Source organism: Apodemus sylvaticus, chromosome 23 (assembly GCF_947179515.1).
Source record: "Apodemus sylvaticus chromosome 23, mApoSyl1.1, whole genome shotgun sequence".
NCBI lineage: Eukaryota > Metazoa > Chordata > Mammalia > Rodentia > Muridae > Apodemus > Apodemus sylvaticus.
This window is the reverse complement of record NC_067494.1, coordinates 15,266,115-15,293,901: the sequence shown is the minus strand read 5'-3', so window position 1 is coordinate 15,293,901 and position 27,787 is coordinate 15,266,115. Positions and strand designations below refer to the sequence as shown.

At 46.0% G+C, this 27,787-nt stretch overlaps 3 protein-coding genes and 1 pseudogene across 4 annotated transcripts in view; 2 read left to right on the top strand and 2 right to left on the bottom strand.

The window, feature by feature from the left end:
* The window catches only part of LOC127673838 (histocompatibility antigen 60b-like), a 344,893-nt gene that overhangs the window by 207,962 nt on the left and 109,144 nt on the right, over nt 1–27,787 (bottom strand). The window lies entirely within an intron of this gene.
* The window catches only part of LOC127673835 (sperm motility kinase Z-like), a 91,022-nt gene that overhangs the window by 39,664 nt on the left and 23,571 nt on the right, over nt 1–27,787 (bottom strand). The window lies entirely within an intron of this gene.
* On the top strand, nt 1,752–8,080 carry LOC127674190 (sorting nexin-6-like; annotated as a pseudogene).
* LOC127673837 (low-density lipoprotein receptor-related protein 11-like) lies at nt 7,958–27,502 on the top strand. Its single transcript, XM_052169587.1, has 6 exons — nt 7,958–8,765; nt 14,283–14,443; nt 16,974–17,121; nt 20,195–20,320; nt 21,659–21,865; nt 25,989–27,502. Exons 1-6 carry the CDS (start codon nt 8,207–8,209, stop codon nt 26,150–26,152), a joined length of 1,365 nt encoding a protein of 454 aa, XP_052025547.1. The 5' UTR covers nt 7,958–8,206; the 3' UTR covers nt 26,153–27,502.

Here is a 27,787-nt window from a genome sequence, read left to right as displayed (position 1 = left end):
GCAAACACTGACTAGATAAATAATTAAAATAAAACAAATTTAAAAGGAGAAAGGTGGAATAAACAAGGTATTGTTCAAGGTATGTGCACCAAAGTGAAGGCTATTTCCTCCTGGCAAAGTGTGTCTTTTTTTTTTTAATAGGTATTTTTTCATATGGTGTTAAACACACATACATGATGATGCATGACTATAATATCAACAGTAGGAACTTTAAGGCAAGGTCATCTTTGGCTATATAACAAATCTGAGGCCAGCTTATTGATGAGAGCACGTCTAAAGAACACGGTTTGGCAAGGGTATGTGCAATGAACAATGCTACTAAAAAGCATTGAAAGTTGTACATTAGTAGCTATGGTTCAGGACAGCCCTTAAGACAGACATAGAGTGGTCAGTATCAATGCTGCATGCAGACTTACAATGCCAACCCTCAAGAGGCTGAGGCAGAAGGAACACCAAGCTCAAGACCAACCTGAATCACTACATATAGACAGATAGTCTATTAAGTAAACAAACCACTAAGTTGATTTGGTGACTATACGTGACTATACTTCTATGAATATATATTCAAATACATTTGTCCTTTGAAAATGAAATTACTTGAGCAGGTGAGAATTCTCAGGGGGTAAAGTCACCTGCCACCAAAACTAATAAACAGAGTTCAGTTCCTGGTATCTACATGGTAAGAGAGAACCAACTCCAATCTAAACACACACACACACACACACACACACACACACACACACACACACATTATGGCACTAATGCACCAACAAACATACACATAAACACAAAATAAATTAAAATGCAATGAAAATTTTTAAAAGAAAACTGCCCTTTGTTTATTTGGTTGGTTGCCTGGTTTGGTATAGAGTCCAGCTCCCACGTTCTAACGGCGAGTTCCCTGGAAGGAGAGATGGGTATGGGAACGGGTGGCAAGAGAAAACACGTGGAGAGAGACAAAACATGGCTTCTGGTTCAGCTCTCCATCTTTAATGCTTCTCTCCCAAGATACAAAGACAGGCCAAGCCCCTCCCCTGAAGGCTGGAAATCAGGTTCTTCTTGTTCTTCAATGAGTGATCAGGTTGCTGGCTGCTATTCTTTTAGAACGGTGGGCTGGGGGAGGTCGCAGTTTGGTTTGTTTTTCTAGCCAGGGTTTCTCTGTGTAGCCTGGCTGCCCTGAAACTCACTCTGTATACCAGGCTGTCCTCGAACTCAGGGATCTGTCTGCTTCTGCCTCTTGAGTATTGAGATCAAAGGCATGAACTACCACACCAGGAAATTGCCTTGTTTGATTGTTTGTGTTTGTGTCTTGTTTTTCTGAGTCAAAGTTTCTCTCTGTAGCCCTAGCTGTGCTGGAACTCACTCTGTAGACCAGGCTGGCCCTGAACTCAGCCTCTCGGGTTCTCATTGCCCATCTCTATGTGAGTAAAGCAAATACCTTTATCAACACCGTTGTTGTTACTTTTTTCACATACAATCTGGAGCAAAATTTCAAAACTGTGATGAAGACTGCCAAGATTCTAATTTTTTATTGTGATCTTAAGAAGTTCTTCCATAAAGATTCTCTGGCAAGAAGACTTGGGTCTGTTGGTCATGGTAGTAACACATCCTTTCCTGACACCATAGAAGAAAGACAGCTGAAGTTGTCATAGAGATTGCATATGGACCTGTCATCTTACCACTCAGTGTGTATATCCAGAAACCAATGGGTAAAGAATTCCCGGCGAGCCCTGGGTTCTGCAGCAGTCATAATGGTATGCCTGGATGATGGCTTGACTTCCTCTCGGAGGAAGACGTTGGACTTAAAGCAATAATTGTAGACCTCCAAAGTGATGCTGCTCTTCAAGTGGACATTTCGGATGCTCTCAGTGAAAGGGATAAAGTCAAATCCACTGTTCACACAAAGAGTGCATTGCCAAATTTTAAGCAAAATGAATTTTCAGTTATTCGGCATCATGAGGAATTTGTCTGACTTCATGATTCCTTTGTTGGAAATGAAGACTATGCAGGTTATGTTATCCCATTAGCAACACCAAGACTGATTTTGATGCTTCACGGGGAAAACTGCAGAAGCTTGGAGAAAAGGCCAGGGCCAGTGACAAGGGAAGAAGAATTCACAAAGACGAAACAGGAACTGGAAAGCTGAGTATCTGGCAATCTTCAAGAAGACAGTTTCGATGCCTGAGGTCTTCCTGTGTCCAGTTGCAGTGCATCCTATTTAGAGAAAAGATTTAAGTTTCCACATCTTCTTGGAATATGATCAAGATTTGAGTGTCAAGCATGGTTAAGTCAGTGGATTGAGTAACTGTTTCAGGAGTCAAGGGTGTAGACGACGTCTCTGAGCATGGGCGAGTATTCCTTTCAGAATAGCACAGCTGAGCGAAAGATGCATCCGCTAAGTCTGACAGAATGACAAGATCTCACGAAAGTGCTGCTGCCGATTGCATAGAATTGGGTCTTCATTACATGCTTCAGGAACTCAGGACTCCACAGTTATGTGCAAGTTTTTCCTCAAAGTTTCATAATTGTTTGATAAAACAAGAAAAATAGGTGCTCAGTATAGCACCACTCAAAATGCCCCCCACCCCCACCCACCCCCCCATCAATCATTAATTTTTAAAAAAAAACTCCCCAGAGCTGGATCTTATGGAAACATTGTCTCTATCAAGTTTCCTTCCTCTCAAATGATTCTTAGTTTGTGACAGGTTGACATAAAAGCAGCCAGGACACCGACCTGGCCCCTTACCCACACTCTACCTCTAACTGAGCCTTTCTGTAACCTTGCCTCCTCCCCACTTTATCCTTCACCCAACATGCGATTCCTGATGAAGTCCAGCCCTTAATGGGCCCTTAAGGGTCCATTCTTTCAGTTGTCTGATGACACAGGTGGCTCTCCTTAAAACACATGTTCCTTTCCAACATGGTTACAGCCCTGATGGTCCTCTATCTCACTCTGAGAGAGAATATGCATCCGGGGACCCTTAGGCAGTTGTGAGTTACCCAACATGGATGCTGGGAATTGAACTCGGGTCCTCTGTCAAAGCAATATTCCCTCAGCTGCTGAGCCATCTCTGCAGCCCCCAAATAGAGAAGTTAAAAACACAGTCAAGCATCTCCCTCCAATCAGTTGAGCTCCAAAAAAGATGCCAATGAGAGAACTTCCTCAGCACTTAAAGTAAATGTGTTACCACCTATAAACCACACTTCAGTGACATTGACCTTAAGAAGGAAAAAAAAAAAGAGCCCAACAACACAAAAAATCCAACCCAAACAAACAGAAGGTTGGCTTCCTTAACAGACCTTTGCTGTGTGCCTTCAGAAGCCACTGTTGGCTCTTACAGAAGCACTGCAAATCCCATTCAGACAGCAGATGGCACCAACAAGCGAGGCTTAGCCCTCAGGGAAGTTGCTGTAATGTACTAAGTTAGTCTGGCTGGCCCCAGCATTTCATCAGTGGCTTGGAGAGACACATAGACTGGTGCTCACTAAATGATGGAGAGGCTGAAGTGAAATCAGCTGGGTGGTCCGGTACCCAGAAGACGTTCAATGAATAGTCCCTGTCCTCGGCGTGATGAAGGGGGTAGAAGTAGGGATTTAAACTCCTCTGTAGAACCTCCTCCAATGAGTGTCCAACCTAAGTACAATCAATTCAAATGTGGATTGTTAAAGGTGTGTTAAAAACCTGTATCCAAGGTAGTCCTCTGGCTTGTACATACACACACATGTACACACTCATGTATACCTACGCATACATTAGTATAATTTTTGGAGTTGGGTGTTGTTGTTTGCTTGTCAAGAGAGGGTTTCTCTGAGTAGCCCTGGTTGGCCTGGAACTTGCGATATAGACCATGCTGACCTTGAACTTATGGAGATCTGCCTGCCTCTCAAGTGCCTGGAACACCACTGCCCAGATATATTAGTGTGTATATGAATGTGTGTGTGTGTGTGTGTGTGTGTGTGTGTGTGTGTGTGTGTGTTTTGGGATAAGTAGGGTCAGGAAGTTCCTGTCTCCCCTTCTTCTTCTCTCAGTGCTCCATTACTAAGTGTGGACTGTGAAAGGTAGCATGGTCCCGGGATAAACTAAGGCTAAAAGCCCGGGCGAAACTGAAGGGATAGTGGAAGCTTTACCTGTTCCCAGGCACCAGCCCCTGCCACTAGCTGCAGCTCCCCCAGAGATTTGTGTCCCTCAGCATGTAAGGGCAATGCCACAAGCCCCGCCATAGGCTCAAGACAGATCTCCATTTTAATGAGGTACCTAAAGGCCTGGAGGAGGGCTTAGCCAACTAGCTTTCCTTCTTAGACATTCCTCCCTGGAAAAGGTATTTAGCTTCAGGCCTGCCCTGAGAAGTGGGCACAGTTTTGCACAGAGAGATGTAGAGGGTGTGGGGGGCGGGGGAGAAAAGGCTGGCCATGAGCACAGGAACATGTGGAGAGCGAGGGGCAGGGGAATGGGGAAAGAGGGGGACAAGAGGACAGAGGGAGAGCAAGAAGGCAGGCGAGAGAGTAAGAGAGAGTGGAGCCAGCGAGCCAGTGAGCAGCCCTTTCTAGTGAGTCAGGTGCACTTGGCTATAACTCCTCCTCTGTCCGCATTTCCCTCCCTCTGCTTGGAGCTCCTCTGTCTCCCTACAGTAGCCCCGCCCAGCCTACCTGACCCCTCAGCAATTCCTCCCACACTGACTTAGCTTGTGTCTCTCTGTTCCCCGTCTTATATCCTAGAAGAAAACTTCTGAGTGGTTCATCTAGGCCAGGTGTTCACAACTGCTTCCAACACAGGGGTGGAGATAGAGTCACCTGAGAGCTAAATCTGTCCCAGCAGGCAGAGAAGACTCCATGAAAGGGGTACAGATGAAGATATGGAGGGCAGGTCTAAGTATACTGACCACTTCATTAGCATGTTCTGAGAAAAGTTAGACCCACCTGGTTGCAGGAAATATAATCTTTCAGTTTTGTGCATCTTGTTTCTTATCTGTAAAATTAAGGGATGGGCAGTTCAGGCAGGATTGGGGCAGTTCAGGCAGGTTTGGGGCAGTTCAGGCAGGATTGAGGCAGTTCAGGCAGGTTTGGGGCAGTTCAGGCAGGATTGGGGCAGTTCAGGCAGGATTGGAGCAGTTTGTGATGCTAGAAAGTCTGGGGCTGGTTGCTTTGGAGCTGTCTAGGATGTAGATTCTGAGGGAACATCTGGGGCTGGCAAGTTGCTGGAGCAGTTTTTAGTTGATTTGAAATCTGCTAGCACAGATAAACTAAATACTGAAGGAGTTTACGGGAAATTTTTTATCTTGGCTGTACATTTGAAACTTTTAGGCTCATGGTCCTGGTACTTGGGGAAGGGGAAGAGGACCAGGGAGAGGGGGAGGGGGAGATATCCCACCCCCCCAGGAATAGGCAGGTGGGGGAATTCAAGGTGCTGGGGAGCAAAGTTCCCACAACAAAGGATTGTGTACCTGAGATTTCGCTCACTGGGAACAACCAGATCTTGGTGTTCAGAATTTGGGATTTGTATACACAGCACCAGACAAACCCCCAACAAGCAAGTGAACGGTGGGGTGTGAGGGGTTTGGAATACTGGGTGTGAATTCTGACTGTGGGTGAGGGAAAGGGGTGAGTGGGGGAGAGTGAGCAGTGTGCGGTTAGGCAGGTCAGTCAATATCATCAGAGATCTGAGGATGGATTATAGGAGGAGGTATAATCTAATGGCCTCCATCAGTTCAAATAGCAGAGATTTTTCACGGCCTAGACAATAGCCCTAGGCTCCCCTGGTCTTGATGGCCGGGCAGCAATGGTCGGCCTTCAGCTGTCACACAGGGCAGTAGCCTTGGGCTGTCAGATTCAGATCTTAGAGATTTTTGTTTGTTTGTTTTTGTACTTGGAAAAATTGACATCACTTTGACTAGGGAGAGCAGAGCAATTATCCCAAAAATGTTTGCAATTGGCGCCAAGCCATCCAGTGAGGCGTGGGCAGCTTTCCCAGTGGTTAGTGTTACCACAATCCAGATGGAGTCACTGTCATCACTGCGCCCTATCTGTCTTCTTTGGTGACCACAAGATCTGGGTTAGGCATCACTGTGTTTGAAAGGGCCTCGAAGTTGGCACAAGACACCTCAAAACAAAGATTTATTTGCCCCTATGGGGCAAAGGATAGAGAGGAGAAAAACACACCTATAAGCAAATGACAATTTGTAAACTGAAAAAGGAAATCCCCGTTAGGATGAGCTGGCTAATTTTAACTGGGCATGTTAATGAGGTCAGCCAAAAGAGGGAGGGCTTCTGACTGCTGGCCCTTGGTCGGCAGCCTCAGAGGGAGCAAGAGGCCAGATGAGGGGCTAGACCTTGGTGGCTAGCTTTAGGAATGTAATCTAATAGTTTAGCAAGGCAGAGGGAAGGGCAAGGCTGACAGAGCCATGTTTACCATGCCCAGGCCTGCTAGGAAGCCCTTCAATGTCTCTCTAATTATTAAACACTTGAAATGTCATATTCAGAGATCTCTGAAGAGTATGAGGACCACCTGCTATCTAGTATGTTTGATTTCAGGCTTAACTTTGAAATGTACACACACACACACACACACACACACACACATTAGGTGTGTGTAGTCCAAGGAGGGACAGAGGAGAGTGGAAAATGAAACTATGTTGAAGGGAAGTGGAGATAAGAAACTTTTGGCAGTGTAGAACAGAGTGAGATATGAGAGATTTGGGGATCCTGTAATTGTGTGAACGACAGGAGTTTTGATACAGGAAAAGACCTAGCAAGCAGTTGAGGGCAGGAGAGGGTTGAGACTGTGGCTTCCTAGGCAGGAGGAGATGGACACAGGGAGGGGAGATGACGGGCCATAACTATATTACATCTCCAGGGTGGAGGTGAGAGGGGAACTTGGAGAAAGATGAGAGAGAAAGGAAACAGGGAACCAACAGGAGAGCAGGTGGCTTCAGGAAGGGAGGCCGGAGCAGAGCAGCTGCAGGTGGAGAGTTTACCTTAGGCTGGCACAGGAGTGAGTGTGGCTGGTTTCTCATCTGTAAAATTAAAATACTAGATGAGAACAGAGGTGGTGCGGCCCTGTGATCTCAGCACTCAGGAGAAGGCCGGAGTAGATGAGTTCAAGGCCAGCCTGTGTGTGCTACATAGTGAGATACCGTGTGTGTGTGTGTGTGTGTGTGTGTGTGTGTGTATGTTTGTGTGTGTATGCGTGTGTTGCTAGGGATTGAACTTGGGATCTTGTGTATATACAGGCATTCTACTATTGAGATGGTGACTTAGAATATAAGAATGAGTGGTCTTGGGTGGGATTAGGGAACCCTAGGAGGCGCCTTCTACTCTGTGAGGACGAGACCATCTATGATTTTAGAAATGAATACGATGATATCTTGATCTTAAAGCCGCACACTGAAGAGTGTTGTGTCCTATCAGTCAAACGAAGTCAGGTGTCATCCATTCCAACACCCAGTAAACTGATGCGGGATCATCACTGGGCTCCACCCTCCTTCCCATACCACCTGGCTTTTGCCTCCCTACAAGTTCAGCTCTCCCTTGCTGAACATCTGGTGTTTAAGTTCTCTAAACGAAACTGAAAGGCGAATTAGAACCTGAATGTAAATGTTGTTTCCTTTATTACCGACCGTAGTCCAAATCTCTTCAATAATACATAATGCAACGAAGCTGCAAGCCAAAACCCTGGCAAAGTTGTCTGTGCTTGCCTGGCTGTGCGGGTCGCTCTCCGGAGTAGCCCCGGACTTTAGACTGATGGATTTACCGACTCTCCCCTCCCACCCCGAGCGCCCTACCCTGTGAGCTATGGCCTTGCGCGGGTCTGTTTGCTTAGTGATGCCTGCTAGGCCCAAACACCCACGCTGCCTAGGGTGTGATCACGACGCGGGGCAGCCAGGCAACTCCGGGGAGTCCCCTCCTCCTCCCCGCCGCGCGCCTGCGGAAGTCCCGCCCCGAGCCGCCCCAGCACGCCAGGCTCCGCCCCGCCGCAGCCGCTGTCCGCACGCCGGTGCTGATCCACGCAGAGGCCGCGCGTTGCCCCGGTGCGCTTCCTCGGCCGAAGCGAAGATCGAGGCACCGAAAGCCCGTAGCCTGGTAGAAGGGCCAGGGCGGCGCCAAGTCCGGCCGAGTACGGCCCGCGATGCCTCTCGAAGCCGGCACGCTCGCCGCCTCCGTGAAGCAGCCAGGCCCCGGGGCCGCCGAGCTCTGAGGCCGCGCTCGTGCCATGGCCGCCCGGGGAGGACCGGGCCCCGGCTCCCGGCACCGCGCGCTCTGCGGGCTGCTGCTGCTCTGCCTCTGGCTGCCCGGCGGCCGGCCCGGGGAGCCCGCCGCTCCGTCGTCCGGGGTGGATAGGCTGCTTCAGGACTTTCGCCGGCAGCTACAGCGGGCACGGCCTCGCGAGGAGCTGGAACCGGAGCTGCTGGGCGGCCCGCGGGAGGATTGCCCGGGTGCGGGCGGTACGGCGGTCTACCGGGCGGTGCCCGACACCATCATCCGCCCGCAGGACTCCATCGCGGCGGGAGCCAGCTTCCTGCGCGCGCCCGGGACCGTGCGCGGCTGGCGGCAGTGCGTGGCGGCCTGCTGCTCCGAGCCGAGCTGCTCGGTGGCGGTGGTGCAGCTGCCCCGGGGGCCCAGCGTGCCCGCACCCATGCCCGCGCCCCGCTGCTATTTGTTCAACTGCACGGCGCGCGGCCGCAGCGTCTGCAAGTTCGCGCCGCTCCACGGGTTCCGCACTTACACCCTCAGTCGCGCCGGGGACGCCGCCGCGTTCTCTGCCGGGCCAGGTAAGCGCCACCAGGAGGGTCCCGCCTGCCACCAAGCATGCAAACTCCTCTGCTTCCAGAGGATAAAAGCTGCAGGTAACAGGGAAAGTGGCTCACATTTTTTTCAGACTTTGGGCTGGTGCTAAGAAAGTGCGGTAAGTGGGTAGTCCATTGGGCTACCTTTGAAAGATAGGAGGGCAGATCCGAGAGGACTCACGGATCGATTTAAGAGGATATCTCAGAACCTTCTTTATCCCAGTCAAGATCATTTTAGTTTTATTTCGTCTCATAGGTTTTATGAAGCGTGTTTTACAGCAGGAAATAACAAGGACAAGATTTGATTAGATACAAAGTTGCTCCTAACACCCACTCCTGCTTCCTGCTTTGGCTCTCTGCCAGCACATACTTAATTCAGATTTAAAAAATGTAAAGGAAAACTTGTCACTCGGTCTTCATTCTTTTCTTCCACCCCTTGCCCAAAAATTTCTTCACATTCGTGACCTTGTTGGTTTTGTGTCCCGCTCAATTTAAGGAGGGCCGGCTGTGTGCGGAGGGGGTCGGAACTCTGTACTGGAGTCTGCTGGGCTAAGGACACAGTGTATAAAGTTTGTCTCTCTTTAAAAGGCCTAAACAGCTTGCCCTGTGGCTTTTATATCAGTTGCTCTAGAAAAACCAAGGCACAAAGCAGGGGCAAAGTAGCACAGAAACAAAGTTTATCCTCCCCACCCCCACCCCCAGGTTCGCTGTGCTCCTCTGTCACAAATTTGCATTGCTACCGGAGCTTTCCTTAAACCCTGGGTGCAGAAAGTAAACAGGATTAAGACTAAGGCCCCAAACAAAAGCCATCTAAGTGGTTTTTTTACCTCCCTCCCACTTCTTCCTTTCTCTAGGGGGAGTTTGCCATGTGACCAGTGGCATGGCCTCCTCTCTGGGGAGCACTCACATGCCCACTCTACGGGAAGCTCTGATGTGCCCAGATTTCTTCGGGTCCTCAGCGACCTCTGGTGCGGCCTTGGCTCGCCGGCTGCATTGATTGGCCCTGTATGGAGGCAAAGGGCGTTTTACAGACTCCGGGGATTCCAGGTCCAGATGCTTACCTGTTTGAGTTCTTTGTTTGTAAGACAACGTCGGCTTTCCTTTCAGGATTATTATGCTTTCTTTCCTGCTTTCTTGTGAATCTTGTGAGCATGTGGAACTTGAGGCTAAATGAGACCGTGATTTAGCAATGCTCCTTGCAGGGAATTGTAACCAGTTTTTTTTTTTTAAAAGATTTATTTATGTATTATATGTAAGTACATTGTAGCTGTCTTCAGATACTCCAGAAGAGGGAGTCAGATCTCATTATCTGAAATGGTTGTGAGCCACCATGTGGTTGCTGGGATTTGAACTCAGGACCTTTAGAAGAGCAGTCAGTGCTCTTAGCCACTGAGCCATCTCTCCAGCCCTGTAACCAGTTTTTAAGGAAGAAACGGGGCGGGATGGGGGTGAGGATGATTGCTGGATGGGACCGGATAGATTTAGAATGGTTTACCCATCTGCCAGTATATTGGTCACTCTGGGTGAGTTCGATGTTAGAAGCTGTTTTAAGCTATTTGCTGTTTCTCACAACAGCTCAAAGGTCAAATCCTGTTGTATGGAAGGCTGGCCTGGAAAGCAACTTGCCTGAGGGCCACTCAGAGAGCTTTCCCTCACAGCCCTGGGCCTGTCACTCTCAAGCATGAAGACGCAGCTGTTAGAGATAGCGAGAGAACTGAAGGATAGAGTAGGAAGGTATCTTGATGTGACAGCCTACCTGCTAGAACACCTGAAGTGCCAGAGATCCTCCAGATTGACTCTAGGCTCCTCCCACACCAACCATCTTGGACTTGGCTCTGTTCTAGCTCAAGTTGCCATAATGGGTGAGTGTGGATGTTTCTTGTGATTTTTCTGGGCAGTATAGGTGTCTATGGTATCATTACAGAACCTTGTGGTTGTCTGGTGTGACTGATTGGACAGACCCGTGGGAGGCCTTGAGTAAAGAGGGCTGCGGGGTGGAGGCCCACGTCCTGGGGATCCTGTAGGAGCTGAGAATATCATCTCTCAGCGTTCAGGGACCAGAACCTGTGTGCTGTTTTAACTAAGCTAGCCTGAAGTCCAGTGTCTCTGCGTAGCGCTTGGAAAGAACCCTTTGCAAGTCAAACCAAAGCCTCAGGTGAAATTCAGCCTTCTCCCAAGCAGACCTCCCTCTGCTGTCAGTCTTCAAGTAGGTATCGAGGACGGACCGACCTTCCTGTTCAGGGCTGATCCCCCGCAGCAGGCTGACTCATCTCCACTAACCTGGCTAAATAAATAATACTCAGATTACTTGTTGGCAGTGTTGGAGAAAAGGTATTGAGACAACTCTGACCACACACACGTCCCAGATGGACATTTACTTTTGTTTGTTTGTTTTTGATTTTGATTTTTGAGACAGTCTTTCTGTGTAACAGAGGCCTGGCCATCCTGGACTCTTTTCATAGACCAGGCTGGCCTCAGACTCGCAGAGGTCCGCCTGCCTCTGCCTCCCGAGTGCTAGGATTAACAGAAGCATTCACAACCTTTACTTATTCAATGTGTTTATGGACATGCCTGCCACGGCCTTTGTATGGGAGACAGGCAAACTTGCAGGAGGTTGGTTTTTCTTCCATCGTGTGGATCTTGGAGGTAGAATTCAAGTTGTCAAATTTTCTGAGCCATCTCAGTGGCCCTATATACACAAGTATTTTAAAATTAAGCCGCAGTCTACTCCACAGGTAGAAAAACTAGAAGCTAAATTCAGTATTGTCTATCTGGAAGGAAGAAGTCTTCAAATCAGTTAAGTAGACCATCAAAGAAAGATTTTGTACAAATTCAAAAAAATTGTGTCAATAAATAAGGAACTGTAAACAAGAGTCTAGGAAATACACTCTTAAAATATTAGCAGAGCTAAGGGTTGCTTTGACAAAAGTAAATAAGCAAAGGTTCAAGTAAAGAAGACATGCAGCTGATAGACACAGGAAGTGGCCCGAGTTAAAGGTAGGCAGAGGCTAGGCATACAGCTTCAAGGGACAGCACTTAGCTAGCACATCGGAGGGCCTAGGCTCAATCCCCAGTACCATCAGAAAGAGTGTGTGTGTGGGGGGAGGGGGGGAGAATCAAATGTAAATGTCAGCTTACACTTACTAAATTGTATAAAACAACCTAACCTGGCACACGTGTGAGACACTGTATACTCATGAGCATTGATGGTGTAAACTGGTACCAAGCTCTTGGAAGCCAACTAGGAAATAATATATCAGAGATTTAAAATATCCATTCTTCGAGGGTAGAGGTTTTCAGCCTTCCTAATGCTTTAATACACAACCTCATGTTGTGGTGACCCACCCCACCATAAAATTATCTCTGTTGCTGCTTCATACTGTAATTTTGCTACTGTTATGAATCCTAATGTAAATAATTTTGGAGATAGAGGTTTGCCAGAGGGGTCGTGACCCACAGGTTGAGAACCACTGTTCTAGTTTTTTGGGGTTTTGTTTGTTTGTTTTTTAAGGACAATAATCTGTGCTAGAGAAACAGTATGAGCAATAATATGATAATTATGGTATTATTTATTTACAGTGATAAAGTTGATGAAATATAAATGTTTCATTCAGACTGATAGTGAATGTCAAGTGAGGAGATGCAGGTAGAACCCTTAGCACACTGCACTACGTGGTACAAATAACTTACCAGTAAGGTGCACTCATTTCATCCCAGCACTCAGGAGGCAGGGGCAGGGGCAGGGGCAGGGGCAGGGGCAGAGGCAGAAACAGGTGGATCTCTGAGTTTAAGGCCATCCAGGTCTATGAAGAGTCCAGGACAAGTGAGGGCTCTGTTACACAGAGAAACTCTTTCTCAAAAATAAATAGAGTATAAATTATATAACATATAGCATATAATATTTTATTATATATTATAAATATCATATAATTGTTACACAATTGTTTTATTTATTTAATTTCAAAATTAATTTTATTAATTAAATTAATTAATAATACATTTCATTGTTGTTGTATTTGACCATCGGTATCCTATGGGAAAGACAGATGGGACTTCACATACTTAAAATAATGAGAGCCATACTGGAATTATGGATTTTTTTTTTCTTCAGTGATGCAGTTTAAAAAATAAATAAATGATTGATTTAACAGCCTGGAAAGGAGAGACAAACAATCCCAGAAAGCTTTCGTCTCTGCATCTGTAGGCCTGCCTTCCCTTCTCTGGCCCCACCTTGTTTTTGGATTGCCCAGCCTGTCTGTAGCCTTTGCACCACTTGGCACAGATTCAGGTCTGTCAGGGAAGCTCCAGTCACAGCAGGTGTGGGAAGAGGCCTCTAGCTCCTTCTGTGCAGTAAGCCCCGCCTGGCAGCCCTCAGTCTCAGCTGTGTGAGTCGCACTTCACCTCCCTAGGTCTGACCCACTGTCGTTAGTTCCCAAAATAAATCAATGTTCCCACAGTACTTAACATGCTCAATTACATTTTTATTTATAATGAAAATTCGAAATTACATTTATCTCACTCTTGGAGGGTTGTGCTTTGTTTGCTTCCAGAACTGTTTCTGTGTAGATAAGCTCTGGTATAATTAGCCTGACTGGAACTGAGGAGAAATTGTTTTCTCAGAGGTCATCAGAGGTCAAGTTAGACTGTGAGGGTTTCCCTGGGCTCAGAAGTCTTATCTATGATGCAGTTAAACAAAGTCAGTGACGGTTATGACGTTTCTTCATGAGAAGCAAGATTAATTTGTTTCCTGACAAGCAAGATATTTCAGTGCTTTCTCATTCTTCCATGTAAAACCTTTGAAGGTTTTAAAAAAAATATTATTGGGAGCCAGAGAGCTGGCTCAGTGGTTAAAAATACTGGCTGGTCCTCCTCAGGGCCTGGGTTCAATTCCCGGCACCCACATGGCCATCCACACCTGTCTGTAACTCCAGTTCCAGGATCTCTGACAACATCACATACACACACATGCTGGAAAAACACCAATGCACATAACTTAAAAATAAATCATTAAAAAAAATTTTTTTAAATGGGGCTGGAGAGATGGCTCTGTGGTTAAGAGCACTGGGTGCTCTTCTAGAGGACCTCGGTCCAATTTCCAGCAACAACATGGTGGCTCACAACCATATGTAATGGGATCCAATGCCCTCTAAACAGCTACAGTGTACTCATATATACACATAAAAATATGTGTATGTGTGTGTGTATATATATATGTACAGATGTATGTATATGTATATATATATGAGTATATATGTATGTACGTATATATACACATATATGTATGTGTATACTCATATATATACATATATATGTATATACATATATATAATTAGTTTTCTATAGCACGCCATACTTCCTCTTCCACATGCAGAATTGCTGAAAGTCCATGTCAGAATAGGATGGAAGTTATTCTCTTTGTGGTTTTTTGGATGGACTGATCTGCAGACAAGATCGGCTGGGGAATCAGAGAGGCACGCCTCTCACGTCTCTGCTCTTTCACAGGTGAGGACGAGCCTCCAGTCAGCAGGGCTGGGAAGGATGTGGTTTTACAGCTGCCCACAGACGGGGTAGTTCTAGACGGCCGAGAAAGCACAGATGACCACACCATCGTCCTTTATGAGTGGACGCTGCAGCAGGGTGACCCGTCGTCAGTGGACATGAAGGTGACTCTTGTTGATCTTGCTATCAAAACTGATGTTTCTGGGAAGTGGTTTTCTGTAATGTCCTTGCTGTCAGTCCCTAAATGCACGTAAGCAAGCAGAGTGGACTTACGATGGACAGATCATAAAATCGATTATCCTAAAAATGATTTATTCTGTAAACTCCCTTTGGTGCTCAGTAAACGGTCTTGATTGTTTGCTTGAGAGCTTGCCAGGGTCCTGCTCCTTCAGCTCGGAGGAAAAGACTTAGGCTGTGTTTCAATAATTCTGGTTCCTTTTTTAAAAGGTTTTCTCTTTTCTTAGTATAAGATTTAGGTCGTGGCCAAGTATGATGGCACGTGCCTGTAATTCTAGTACTCAGTGGGTTGAGGCAGGAGAATCTTGTGATTCAAGGCCAATCTAGACTAGGTCACCAATGCCTGGCTACCCTGGACTAAAAGTTTAGAAAGTACTAGGCAGTGTTGGTGCACACCTTTAATCCTGGCACTCAGGAGGCAGAGGCAGGCAAATTTCTGAGTTCAAGGCCAGCCTGGTCTACAGAGTGAGTTCCAGGACAGCGAGGACTACACAGAGAAACCCTGTCTCGGAAAACAACAACAACAACAACAACAACAAAAAGTCTGAAAGGAAGGAATATAAAGAGGGAGTCAATAATAATGGAATGAATTCTTTCTTTACGTGATCTGGAAGCATTGTAATCCTCCTCGTGGAAACTGTGCTAAGAAGTGAGATGGGCACAGCATAAGGCGGTCCTGCTCCCTGCTCCCCTGTGGGGGGGGAGGTGCTACATATCCCAGCCATGAGACCGTTAGAGCCATTTCTAACGAGGAACACTTACAGACTATGTCTCACACACTTCATCCAGACCACACCCTTTTACAGGGTCACCTCAGACCATTAGAAAACAGGGATACTTACATTACTATTCATAACAGGAGCAAAATTACAGTTACAAAGTAGCAACAAAATAACTTTACAGTGGGGGGGGGGGGGTCATCACAACATAAGGAACTGTGTTAAAGTGTTGCAGCACCAGGAAAGCAGAGAACCACACGGCCTGGGAGGGTGAGGTGGTGAATAAAAAGCCAGTTTGTACCGGACTGGAATCACAACAAAAGCAACAATCAGCTGTTGCCACTGCACTGATCTCAGATCGTGCTGCTTTTGCTCAGTGATTAAATGACTTTAGCATTGGACCTTTTCAGAATTGTCCTCAGCCTGTCACTCAGAGTCCTTCCTCAAGTACACCACCCAAGAGTCCTCGTTCTCTGCCCAACTTTTCAAGAAGCAGAAACTCCTTTTATACATCATGTCCTAAGCTGGTGGTTCTCAGCCTTCCTAGTGCTGTCGCAACCCTTTAATACAGTTCCTCATGTTGTGTTGACCCCCAGCCATAAAATTATCTTTGTTGCTGCTTCATAACTGTACATTTTGCTACTGTTATGAATCATATTGTAAATATCTGATAGTTAAGGTTTTACTGCTGTGAACAGACACCGTGACCAAGGTAGCTCTTATAAGGACAATATTTAATTGGGGCTGACTTACAGGTTCAGAGGTTCAGTCCAGTATCATCAAGGTGGGAGCATGGCAGCATCCAGGTAGGCATGGTGCAGGAGGAGCTGAGAGTTCTGCACCTTCATCTGAAGGTTGCTAGCAGAATATTCACTTCCAGGCATCTAGGATGAGGGTCTTAAAGCCCACACCCACAGTGACACACCTACTCCAACAAGGCCACACCTCCAAATAGTGTCACTCCCTGGGCCAAACATATTCAAACCACTAGAACAGGGTATCTGATATGTGACCCCAATAGGGTCATGTCCCACAGGCTGAGAACCTCTGTCCTAGCTTACTGTGAATCAGCTCTACTACTTAACCAAATGGTCTGAACTTGGCCATATGTACTGTACTAGACTTCCCTTTGGAAAATGCTGAATGCTTCCTTTTATTCTGTATAAAAATCCTGGTAATGATTTCCAGACCATCTACCTTCTAGCCTAATCTAGATTTTCTTAGATGTGTATTCTCCATAAAATCTGAAGCCCCTGATTGAATTCCTCATGTACGCTGTGGTTCCTTCTGAACCTGTTAACACCCTCCTGTGGTCTGCACATTGGTCCTGATGCCTGCTAACAAAGCCAGTTGCATGAACTGTGTTAGTAGCTGTGTCATAGGATAGGTTCACGCTGAGTCTTCCGACCATCCGCTTCATCCTTCCACGTGACCGCCGCCATCATGGCCTCCCCTTTCCTGTGTCTGTGTGCCTGACTGCCTGCCCCTTGCAGGACCTCCTTCCTGTCTGTCTTCTTTACTTTTCAACGTTTTGGTTTAATTTGTACATCAGAAGTCATTTCTACCTTGGAGCATCACCCATCATTTGTTATTGTTTCTGTTTCAAAGTTATTTATTTATCACTTCTAAGGAGATAAGAGGAGCGACGGCTTGTCTCGGGGAAGGGGCAGGGTGCTTGTCCCTGTGTGCTCCTGGTGCTCTGCACTAAGCTCTCTTCCCTAACCTGTCTGTCTGGCAGGTGCCTCAGCCAGGAACCCTGAGGCTGTCCCGCCTGAAGGAAGGAGCGTACGTCTTCCAGCTGACTGTGACTGACTCTGTGGGTCAGAGAAGCTCCGACAACGTGTCTGTGACTGTGCTTCCCCGGCTCTATTCCACGGGAGATGAGGGTAAAGTCCTTCCATTGTGTCCCCACGGCAAGCCAAACCCAGCTGGTCGTGGAAGGGTGTCAGTGGGATGCACATCCTGGGGTCACAGTTCACGGGCTCCTCCGTCTTATTTTCAGTGCTTGAAGTGTTTGCTAAAAATGTAACAGCAAATATGGGCTCTATGTTTAGGACCATTAGGATCCCACTGGTGAGAGTGCAGAGAGCATTCTCAGGGCATAGACCATGAGCCAGGGTCCTGAGTGCTGACCTTCTGCCTTTCCTCATTGACCTTGTTAAAGACAGCACCTTGCTTTCCTAGAAGAGGGTTTAATGTAAAGACAGAGGGCCCTTCTGATACGCATGTTTGAAGTGTTTAACTGAATTCTACAGTTTAAACAGTTCAGCCAATGGAATCACAGGGTGAAATCACAGGTAGAATGGTGGCTAAAAGCTGAGGTCATTATGTAGGAAATACTTGTAAATAATCCAAATAAAGCCGGGCTGCGGTGGTGCACGCCTGTAATCCGAGCACTCTGGGAGGCAGAGGCAGGTGGATTTCTGAGTTCGAGGCCAGCCTGGTCTACAGAGTGAGTTCCAGGACAGCCAGGACTATACAGAGAAACCCTGTCTCAAAAAAAAAAATCCAAAACAAACAAACAAACAAACAAAACCAAAAAATCCAAATAAATAGAGTGAGTCAAAAGAATAAGTTTAAATATTCTTACCACAAAAAAAAATGAGTAGAAAACGTGATATAGATTGTTTACTGACTTGATCTAGTTAGTACTAAATATGTACATACAAATAGTATATACATATATGCATGTATGTGTATTATATGCATATCAACACATACCCCATATATCTATATGCTATTGCCCATAAATTAAAAATAAAATATGGGGTACAGGGAGGAAAGGCATATGATAGGCTAGAAAGCAGACTTGACTATATCAATAGTTTATATGATAAACCACTTAAAAATATTAGAAAGAAAAACATGTGGTTAATGACTACAGTTGGACTGAAATAGGCAAAGTAAAAAAGTTCTGCTCAAAAGTTTCATAGAAACCAAGTGGTGCTAGTGCACATTCTTAATTCCTGCACTCAGGAGGCAGAGGCAGGCAAATCTGTGAGTTTGAGGCCAGCCTGGTTTACAGAGTGAGTTCCAGAACAGCCAGAGCTGCACAGAGAAACCCTGTCTCAACATAAAAAGACAAAAACAAAACAACCAAAAAGGAGTCATGGAGGTGCTCTTCTTAATTATAGAACGTGCTATGAAGTCACCGATGAAATGCCGCTTGTAAACGTGGTAAACAGGCGGGGACATTAGACAGGAGTTTCTGTCTCCATTAACATACACACATACACACACATACATACACACACATATGCACACACATACACACACATACACACACACATATGCACACACATACACACACATACATACACACACATATGCACACACATACACACACATATACACACACATACACATACACACATACATACACACACATATGCACACACATACACACACATACATACACACATACATACACACATATACACACACATACACACATACATACACACACATACACACATACATACACACACATACATACACACACATATACACACATGCACACACATTGAATGCATCGAGGAGCCATCTCTGCAGATAGCAGGCTGGAGAGAGAGCACTGTACCATGAGCTAGCAGAGTGGTTCAAATAGGGACAACCTTCACACCTTCACCTAGGGCTTCACACCTTCCCTTTTTAGGGCAGGGAAACAAAACACTTGAACATTTAATTTTACTCATTTTCAATCTTTTGACATTTTTTCAGTGTGTTTAATAAGGTGTGTGGTGTTTGTTTATTCAGTGTGTGCACACTCAGTGTGTGTGCCTGCACATGCATACGCGTGTGTAAAGGTCAGAGGACAGCTTGCAGGGAGTTGTTGCTCTCTTTCCAGCATTGTGGGTTCCTGGAATTGACCGCATGTTTTCAGGCTTGGTGACAGCACCTTTACCCACTGAGTCATCCTGCAGTCCCCCTTGGGTGCAGTGTCTCAGAACACCAGCACATGCAATTTATGAGTCAATTTGAGGTGTGTGTTTATTATGATGCTTAAAACGTTTAGAGACCGCTATTCCAGAAACAGATTAAGTATAAATGCTGATCTGTCTCTAACATGACATAGAAATAAGGAGAACCCTGCAGTTTGGGGTTTTCCTGTCAGGTGAGTAAGATTGCTTGGTGATCAGTGCCCTTGCTTCTGCCTGCTCCCTCTGGTGGCTGTCGCTGACCCTACAGGCCTAAGTTTTCAAGGAGTCCACACTGAGAGCTATCCCAGCAGTTCCAGCATTCTTCCTTTCTTTACTTTCTCCTTTAGGACCAAGAGCGCTTCCAATCACCTTGCGCCCAGACAGGGTCACTTTCCAGTCTTTTAGTTGACAGCTTTTCAATAAAATACATGCAAATCCGTCTGAGCACATCAACTGTGCTTAGCTTTTGCTGTTAGTGCAGAGTCTATAATCTGCCAGTCGTGTTCCTGAGAGAGCCATTTCGTCCCCTGTCACCATGTCATGGTAGGATGCCAGGGGGCTGGGGAGACGGCTCAGCAGCTAGGAGCACTGGCTGCTGTTCCAGAGGCCAAGGGGTTCAATTCCCAGCACCCACATGGCAGCTCACCACCGTCCCAAGGGATCCTATTCTGTCACACAGATATACTTGCAGTCAGATCACCAGTGTACATAAATAAAAGTGAATGAATAAATAAGAAATTGTAGGACTCCTTAAGGCCAGCTTCTAGCTGGGTGCCATTCGTAACTTTACCTGAGTTACAAGTGGAAGGCAAAGGAACCAGGGCAGCAAAGGTTTGAAGGACACCCTTCTGACCGAGAGCTCCGGGGCAGCCCAGAGCGTCCAATGAGAGGTGACAGAGGGACCCTCTGACCTGTTGTGCCAGTTCTGTCATGTCACTATCCCTGCCACTTTACCCTGCTTGGTGTCCTTTCCCCAGTCATCCTGACGGGATGTTAACTTGCCCTGCATCCCTCTGACCTGAGACTTGTTCACAAACAGGATGCTCCAGTGCTTGTTCCCGCTACCATTTCTTCTGTGACAGTGGCTGCTGCATTGACATCGCCTTGGCTTGTGATGGTGTGAGGCATTGTCCAGACGGGTCTGATGAAGCCTTCTGTCAAAACTGTGAGTCAGTTGCATGGTCTTTTCAGGCAGGGATCTGGACGGGATAGCACCAGCAGGTCAGTGTCTGTAAAATATAACATGTACTTTTTAAAAAACAGCAAGATGACTCAGTAAATAAAGGCATTTGCTAAAGCCTAATGGCCTCATGATCTGAGTTCAAGCCCAAGGACCCATGGGTGGCAAGAGATAATCAACTCTCACAAGTCTGATGTCCACCACGTAGCGTAATACACTTTTAAAAAACATCAAGTACATTAATAATTGCCTTGCTAATAATTGATAATTGCCTTCTGTGTGTGTGTGTGTGTGTGTGTGTGTGTGTGTGTGTGTGTGTGTGATGCAGTCTTGCCACATAGCTGACCTCACAGTTACAATCCTCTAGCCTTAGCCTTCCGAGTTCTGAGATTATAGGCATGGGCCTATGGGTACACTTGGCATTGCTTCTATAATTTTTAAGGATTGTTTATGACACACTGGAGTATGGCTAAGGTGACCTATAAGTCAGCTGTATAAGGTCATGAACCTAAAAGTAGCATAAGAAAGAAGTGCTGTAGTAAATAATCCAGTCAGGTTGGTGTACGGACAGAAGAAAAGAGAAGGTCTCAAAACACAAGGTACAGGAACTGAGGTTGTAGCTCAGCAGTCCAGTGCTTGCCTCTAGTGCATGAGGTCCAAGGTTCAGACCCAACTGCACCAAATGGGGAGACTAGAAGAACAAAACAAAACCCAAGAATATAATGTCGAGTATGTCCGTGTCCATGTTAGGAAGCCACTAGAAGAGGAAAGAACACATTGCTCACTTAAAAGCTGAGCAATAGTTTTAGTGAGCTCTGCCTGTCTTAGCTGAGTAAGTAGACTTAAATATCTGTGATTTTAAATCAACTGCAGATACGATGGTTTTAGTTAACATTCAGAAAAAAGGCTGAGATTATAGCTCCTCAGCATCCATGTTGAAAAAAATGCTAGTATGTCATCATGTGCTAATCCTAGTTCTCAGGAGGCAGAGGCAAGACTGAGGAAGCCTACTGCTCAGCCAGTCTGCCTGCCTCACGAGTCCCAAGCTCTAGGCCAGTAAGAGCATTATCTCAAACGCAGAGGTTGATAGCACCTAAGGAACAACAAGGTTGTCTTCTGGCTGCCACATGCAGTGTACACACACACACAAACACAAACAGAGAGAGAGGGGGGGGGAGGAAAAAAAGGGAGGGAGGGAAGGGGGAAAGGGAGGGAGGAAGGAAAGAAGGAAGGAAGGAAAAAAGGAAGGAAGGAAGGAAGGAAGGAAGGAAGGAAGGAAGGGAGGAAGGAGGGAACCCAGCCAGTAACTGAGCTCTTCCACAGTGTCTCTTGACCGCAAGTGGGTGACACACACAGTGGCTACTTCTGCCCAGCCAGGAGTCACGGGATTAAGTGAAGGTGAAGGAGACCCCAGGTCGGGGTCCCAGAGAGCCACTCCCCACAGGCAGCCGGCTCCTGCATCCCACACAGAGAAGAGGATACACTCCACCCAGAAGGCGCCGGAGAGTCAGATCCATCCTGTCCAGCCAGGTAAGGACTCAACAGAGCTCTCCATAACTAGTTTCTCAGTTGTTGATATTAATATGGTTCCAAGTTATGTTTTGTGCTTGAAGACCATCAGGGAAATGGTACTCCAAAGATGAAAATTGAAATGAAGAATTTGGCCAAACAAAACAAACAAAACAAAACCCAACCCTGACATTTGTACTAATGAGTTTACAATGAAGGAGCTCTGGAGCTGTGTGTAAGAGGAAGAGCCCTCGTCTCGTATCCAGAGGCTTGGATTTGACCCCCAGCACTAAAGAGAAATGCACTGTTGACTAATGGAAAGGAACACCTGGTGAACAGTCCCTGAGGAGTGGGTTCCAGGACCATGAGAACCAAAGTTCAAAGTTCAAGTCCCATCTGTGAGAGTAGCAACTAGGGCCCGGACAACTTGGTGCGTACAGGCACTTGCTGCAAATCCTGACAACCTGATTCCACACCCAAGGCCTCACCTGCTGGGAGGAGAGACCTGAGTCCTGAGGTTATCCTCTGACCTCCACACACGGCCGTGGCATATGTGCATCATACAAAATAAACAACTATAAAAAAAGTTAATGGCCCCTTAATTGTAAACTCACTAGTACAGTATACATCCTCCTGTATACTGTAAACCACCTCCAAATTACATATGATCCCTTTTATAATGTAAGTGCTAAATAAATACTTTGATACTATATATTTTAGGGAGTAATGACAAGGAAAACAATCTCTTTATGTGTTCATAGACACCATTTTCGTGTGTGTGATGAGGATTAAAGTCAGGGCTGTATACACGCACAACATACTGACCCACTGCAAAGCACCCCCTGCCTCAGAAACAGGTTTCTAAAGCTTATGGAGGGCACTATAAATGGTCACACAGTGAGGGCGTGCCTAGAATGCGCGGAGCCCCTGGCATCGGGAGCACAGAGCTGCAGTGTGGCCTGTCTGCTCAGTACCTTGTGGCACAATGGCCGGACTGTCACCAATGTGGCTGCAGCTGCAGGGCCTGTTCTCTGTGTGGTCCAAGTCACTCACTAACAATGCTGTCTTCTTGTATCCAGTCTAGCTGGAGGAAGGAAATCAGGTTTCCAGGCCTACGGAGTGGCATAAAGGAGTGTTGTGTGCCCGTTTACATAGGCTCTAGTTACTGCCAACTCAAGAATGCGGGGGTTCTGTGGCTGATCAGCCAAGACCTTCGAGGCATTGAGCTGAAATATGTACAAAAAACCATTTTTCTGCATACAGTTGTGGTGCCCTTCCTCTACTAAATGTGCCAGCACCTCAGGCTATAGCTTATCTTTGTTTTTAGGACATTCATGCATTTATTTCTATAACACTGGGAGTTCAACTCTGGGACTCGTACATTGTAAACGACTCTACTGGCTTTCAGAATGTTATTATTTACTTTGAGATTCAAGTCTGATCATTGACTTTTTACCCTTTTTATGTATGTATGCATTTATTTATTTTTATGATAGAAGAGAAAGTTTATTATAGATATATAGGAAGGCATAGCCAGAGGCAGGAACATCTGGGAGAGTGCAGAGTGGACGTGACCAGGCCGAGCTGGCCTCTGAGGGGACAGGGGACCCAGGTGCAGCAGCCAGGAGGCCAGAGGTACAAAAAGGACACTTGTCACTCTTCAAGGCTTACCATTGACTGGACTCAGAAGGAGAGCACTCGGTGGGAACAGCCTACAGCTCTGGGCAATCTGTTAGTGGCGTTTTTCCTTGGAGTCTTGATTCCCTTGGCCATACACTTAGCACATCCTGCAATGTCCTTCTTGCTGGACTCAGTGAATTGTTTCCTCAGAGCAGTACATCAGCACCTGAGGCAAGGGCATGGAATAATGTCAAACCCTGGGTGCTGCGGTTCTGGGCTTCTCACCTTCTTTGTCTGAGGCCTTTCAGACAGCATATTGGTAGACACCATCTCCCTTAGATTAAAACCCTGCAGGTTCTCCTAGCTCTTTTATGTACCAACTACTGAGGCACAATGATATCGGTCAGTCCAGGAATATCCTCCCCCACCCCATTTTTAACAATAAGCAAAAATACAAGTTTAAGAACACTCAGATGGCATCCACAATGCATCCTTGAACAGACTTGCATTTCCTCTGTCCAGTTTTCCTTGGTCTCTCGTGAGATTGCTCCTTACTCAGCAGTAGGCACGCTCTGTCATGGGTCAGAATGCCTCAGTTCATGGGAAAACCTTCCTTGTCGTTGCTCTTCTGAAGCAGCCGTGAGAACGACAAGGAAGGTGAGAGCGCTGAGAGTGAGGAAGACTCCTCACCCAGTGGCAGCAGCTGCCTCTGTGGCCATGCACGGCTCCTAAAGAGCAGGAAACTTGCATCCATCACCCATTTCTGTGAGTTTCTGACAGCCAGTGGTGCAGGAGACATTCAGCTTGATCTTGAAATGGCTGACCTCTTAAAGGTGTCACACACACACACAAAAGAGCCTGAAGACTTGTTTTCAAAAGTTTCTCTTTTTTATGTTCTCGTCTAGAGAACGTCTCAGGGTTTGTGTTGTAGGGGGAACTGTCCGGACTCTGTATGATCAAAAATCTAGGAAAGTCGTTTGTATCTATGGAAGTGTGATCTCTGGGACAGCTGTAAAAGCATGTGTTCTCCTAAGATGGTGCCAGGAATCCAACAGAACAGTGTGAGGAGGTTCATTTATCACAAACTCGAAGATCGCAATGTCAGAATGCCTTCTTATAGATACGTGCACCCTACTGGGTCAGTACAGACAGGATTCCTCCCCTGGGAAGTGAGTTCCCATCAGATGGCAGAGCTGTTATGGTAACAGCAGAATGTAATGTCATTGTGTCCATCCATCCATCCATCATCATGTCTCCCACCCCCTCCTGGCCTTGAAGAGTCATAACTGGCTCTTCTGCCACAACGTCCCTGATTCTCTTCAGATCCTCCATTGTGCCATCTGTCTCTGGTGGGGAGCCAGAAGTCTCATCAGAACCTTCACTATTGCCCATCTGTCTGACTGTCTGCCTGTCTGTCTGTCCCTGGCATTAATAACTCTTCTAAGAAACTCCTTAGTCCTCAACAGCCCATCTCAGTGTCCCCTGTACTGCTCACCCCTCATCTACGGGTTAGTTCCATCAGATTTTGAGACCCTCTTTCCTTGTTTACATCTTTTAAAAATGTCATTTAGATATTATACATTTATGAATACATTCCTTTATGTATCTACCATTTGGGCTCAGGGAGAGACGGTGATCTTAGAAGACGACCCTACAGGAAAACATGTTCCTACCTGTGACTGCAGATGGGGGAGGGATCCCAGGGACTTAAACTACTAGGTAGAGCCTTGTGCAGGCCAACACAGCTCTGGGACTGCACTCTGTCCCCCCCCCCCCCCCAGCTGTGTTAGTAACCTTCCTTCATCAGGAGAAAAAAATGATAATCATGTTTTGTTTAAATCGCTTCTAGGCCATTTGAAGAGAGCCTCTTCAAAGCTTATTGGGGCCTTGGTCTGAAAATGAGCAGAGGGAATGGAGGAGGGGGGGTCACTCCGCACAAGCCTCGCTTGCTGTGCAAACCCCTGAATTCTATATTTAGTATGTGTCACATGGAAACTTCCCCCAAAGTTTTACCATGCTTAAATGTATGAGAAGAATAAACCAGAAGGTCAGTTCTTGCAGTTTTGACCCAGCTCCTGAAATGGAGCTGACCAACCAAGTTTCTTCACCTCACATAGAGCCCCACCCACCCCCAGAGATCCATCTTCCTTTGCCTCCAGAATGCTGGGATTAAAGGCATGAACTACCATGTCCAACTGGCCTGTGTTGAATTATTTTTCAGTAAACACCGTTTAAGTACCATCCCTTTCTCAAAATCCATCTTCTAAAAATTAAACAAGGAACTGGAAAGATTAATTAGTGGTCAACTAGAGAATGCAAGTTTGCTTCCCGGCACCTACATCAGGGCATTCGCAACTGGCCTCTGGGTGTCCATATCCATATACATGTCATACACAGACAAACATATATCTAAATTAAAAAAATAAAGCTGTAATTCTATATTTAATGTGTGTCATGGAGAAACCTTTTTCCTACTTCGTGCCATTTTTAATGTCCCTTTAACATATCTGTTTACTTTCCATAGACAGTAATTCCTCAGGAAAGAACCAAGAAGAAGGAAATTACTTTCTCAAGTCCAAGAGTGGCAAAGCGCGAGCGGAGCACCCTGCCCCGGAAGCAGGTCAGTGGATACCGTGGAGACACTACAGAGTTGACCCGAGCACAACGTTGTTCCTCTCCATTTCATAGCTGGACAACACCAAAATACAAATTATAAACAACTGATGTCTGAGCACAGATACAGCTGTCAAGCACCTGTCTGCATGCCCTGCAGCCTGCTGGCCTATTGCACTGGGCTTGTCTCAGAGTGTTAGATAAGACTCCCTGTCACTCGTCAACTGTGGAGCTGTGGCCACGTATCTCTGGAGACTCAGTTCTTTTTTTTAGAAATTATTATTATTATTATTATTATTATTGATTTGTTTTATGTCTATGAGTACACTGTTGCTGTCTTCAGACACACCAGAAGTTGGCATCGGATCCCAATCCTGATGGTTCTTGGAAAGCCTACTCTCTCATTCCTTCCAGTTTCTGGGGCTCGAGGGGTTTCTGAGCTCATGGTGGCTGTAACTTTAACCTTTGTACATCTCTGCTTCCATGGTGCCTTTCAGAGTTCTCTTGTTTTCCTGTAAGTGCAGCAGTCTGAGTTGAAAATGACTCGGTACTGAGGTCTTTGCGATATAGCCACAAAGATCCCGTTTCCTAATATTGTATTAAGGGCCATCCGTGGGTGACCTGGGTGTGCAGAGCCCTAATCATCAACCAATCCACTGCTGCGCTGACAGAGTTGGCACTTTTCCAGAAATAGGGTGGAAACTGGATCAATGAGCCACCCACCTCACACACATTCATTAAAACTAGCAGGGCCTTTCAAGAGCTGTGTTGACTCAGGAAGTGGGACAGGGTAACTTTATTAAAAACCACAGCTTAACAGGTGTGCCTTTTCCTGTGTGTGGTTTGATTCACTGTGGCGATGCTACAGAGGGCTGCAGACCACAGTGACTCTTTCTGCCAGTGACCTGGAGGAAGGTCTGTACCCACAGAACTCCTAACTCCTACCCACTCGGTAACCACCACTTTCAGAAAGAACATCCTTTCTGCGGTTCTTTGTTCAGATGTGTTTGTAACCAAGAAATGTATGTGAAAGAGACTATTAGTACTAGGTAAAATAGAGATAGAATCTGTTTAGTGTGAGATTTATCTTCCTTGGTTTTATGTAAATATTTAAATTATAAAAGATTAGATGTATATTAAAATTGTAATATTTTGACATAAATAAATATTTATAAATATTTAAATCTATGTATATAATATATTTATGATATTTTATATATATATATATAAATATTTGATGCAATATATAAAAATAAGACAGGAAACTTTAATTTTCTGAATTTCATGCATTTTTCTAAAAGCATGTACTGTTTCTTTCTCTATTAAGACATGTTTGTCCTATGGGGATGGGGCATCTGGGAAAGGGGAAATCATTTGGAATGTAAACAAAGAATATAGAAAATAAAAATATTTATAAAAATAAAAGACATGTTTGTCCTTTGTTGCAACTTTCCTTCTGATGTAGGGAGAATGTGAAATGGCGCATTGCCTTAGTTAAAGTTTGTACCATGGTGACAGGACACAAAGCAGAAGAATGTAGAAGAGGAAGGTTTATTTTGGATGACGATTTCTTTGGAGGGTTTCCGTTTATGTAATGAGAGGGGTTGGAGGTGGGAGCTGCTCTGCCTGTAGAGGTGGAAAGGTGGCCTCTCTCTCCCTGGCATAGACCAGGAAGCAGACACAGTAGGCCAGAACTAGGGACAGTAAAGG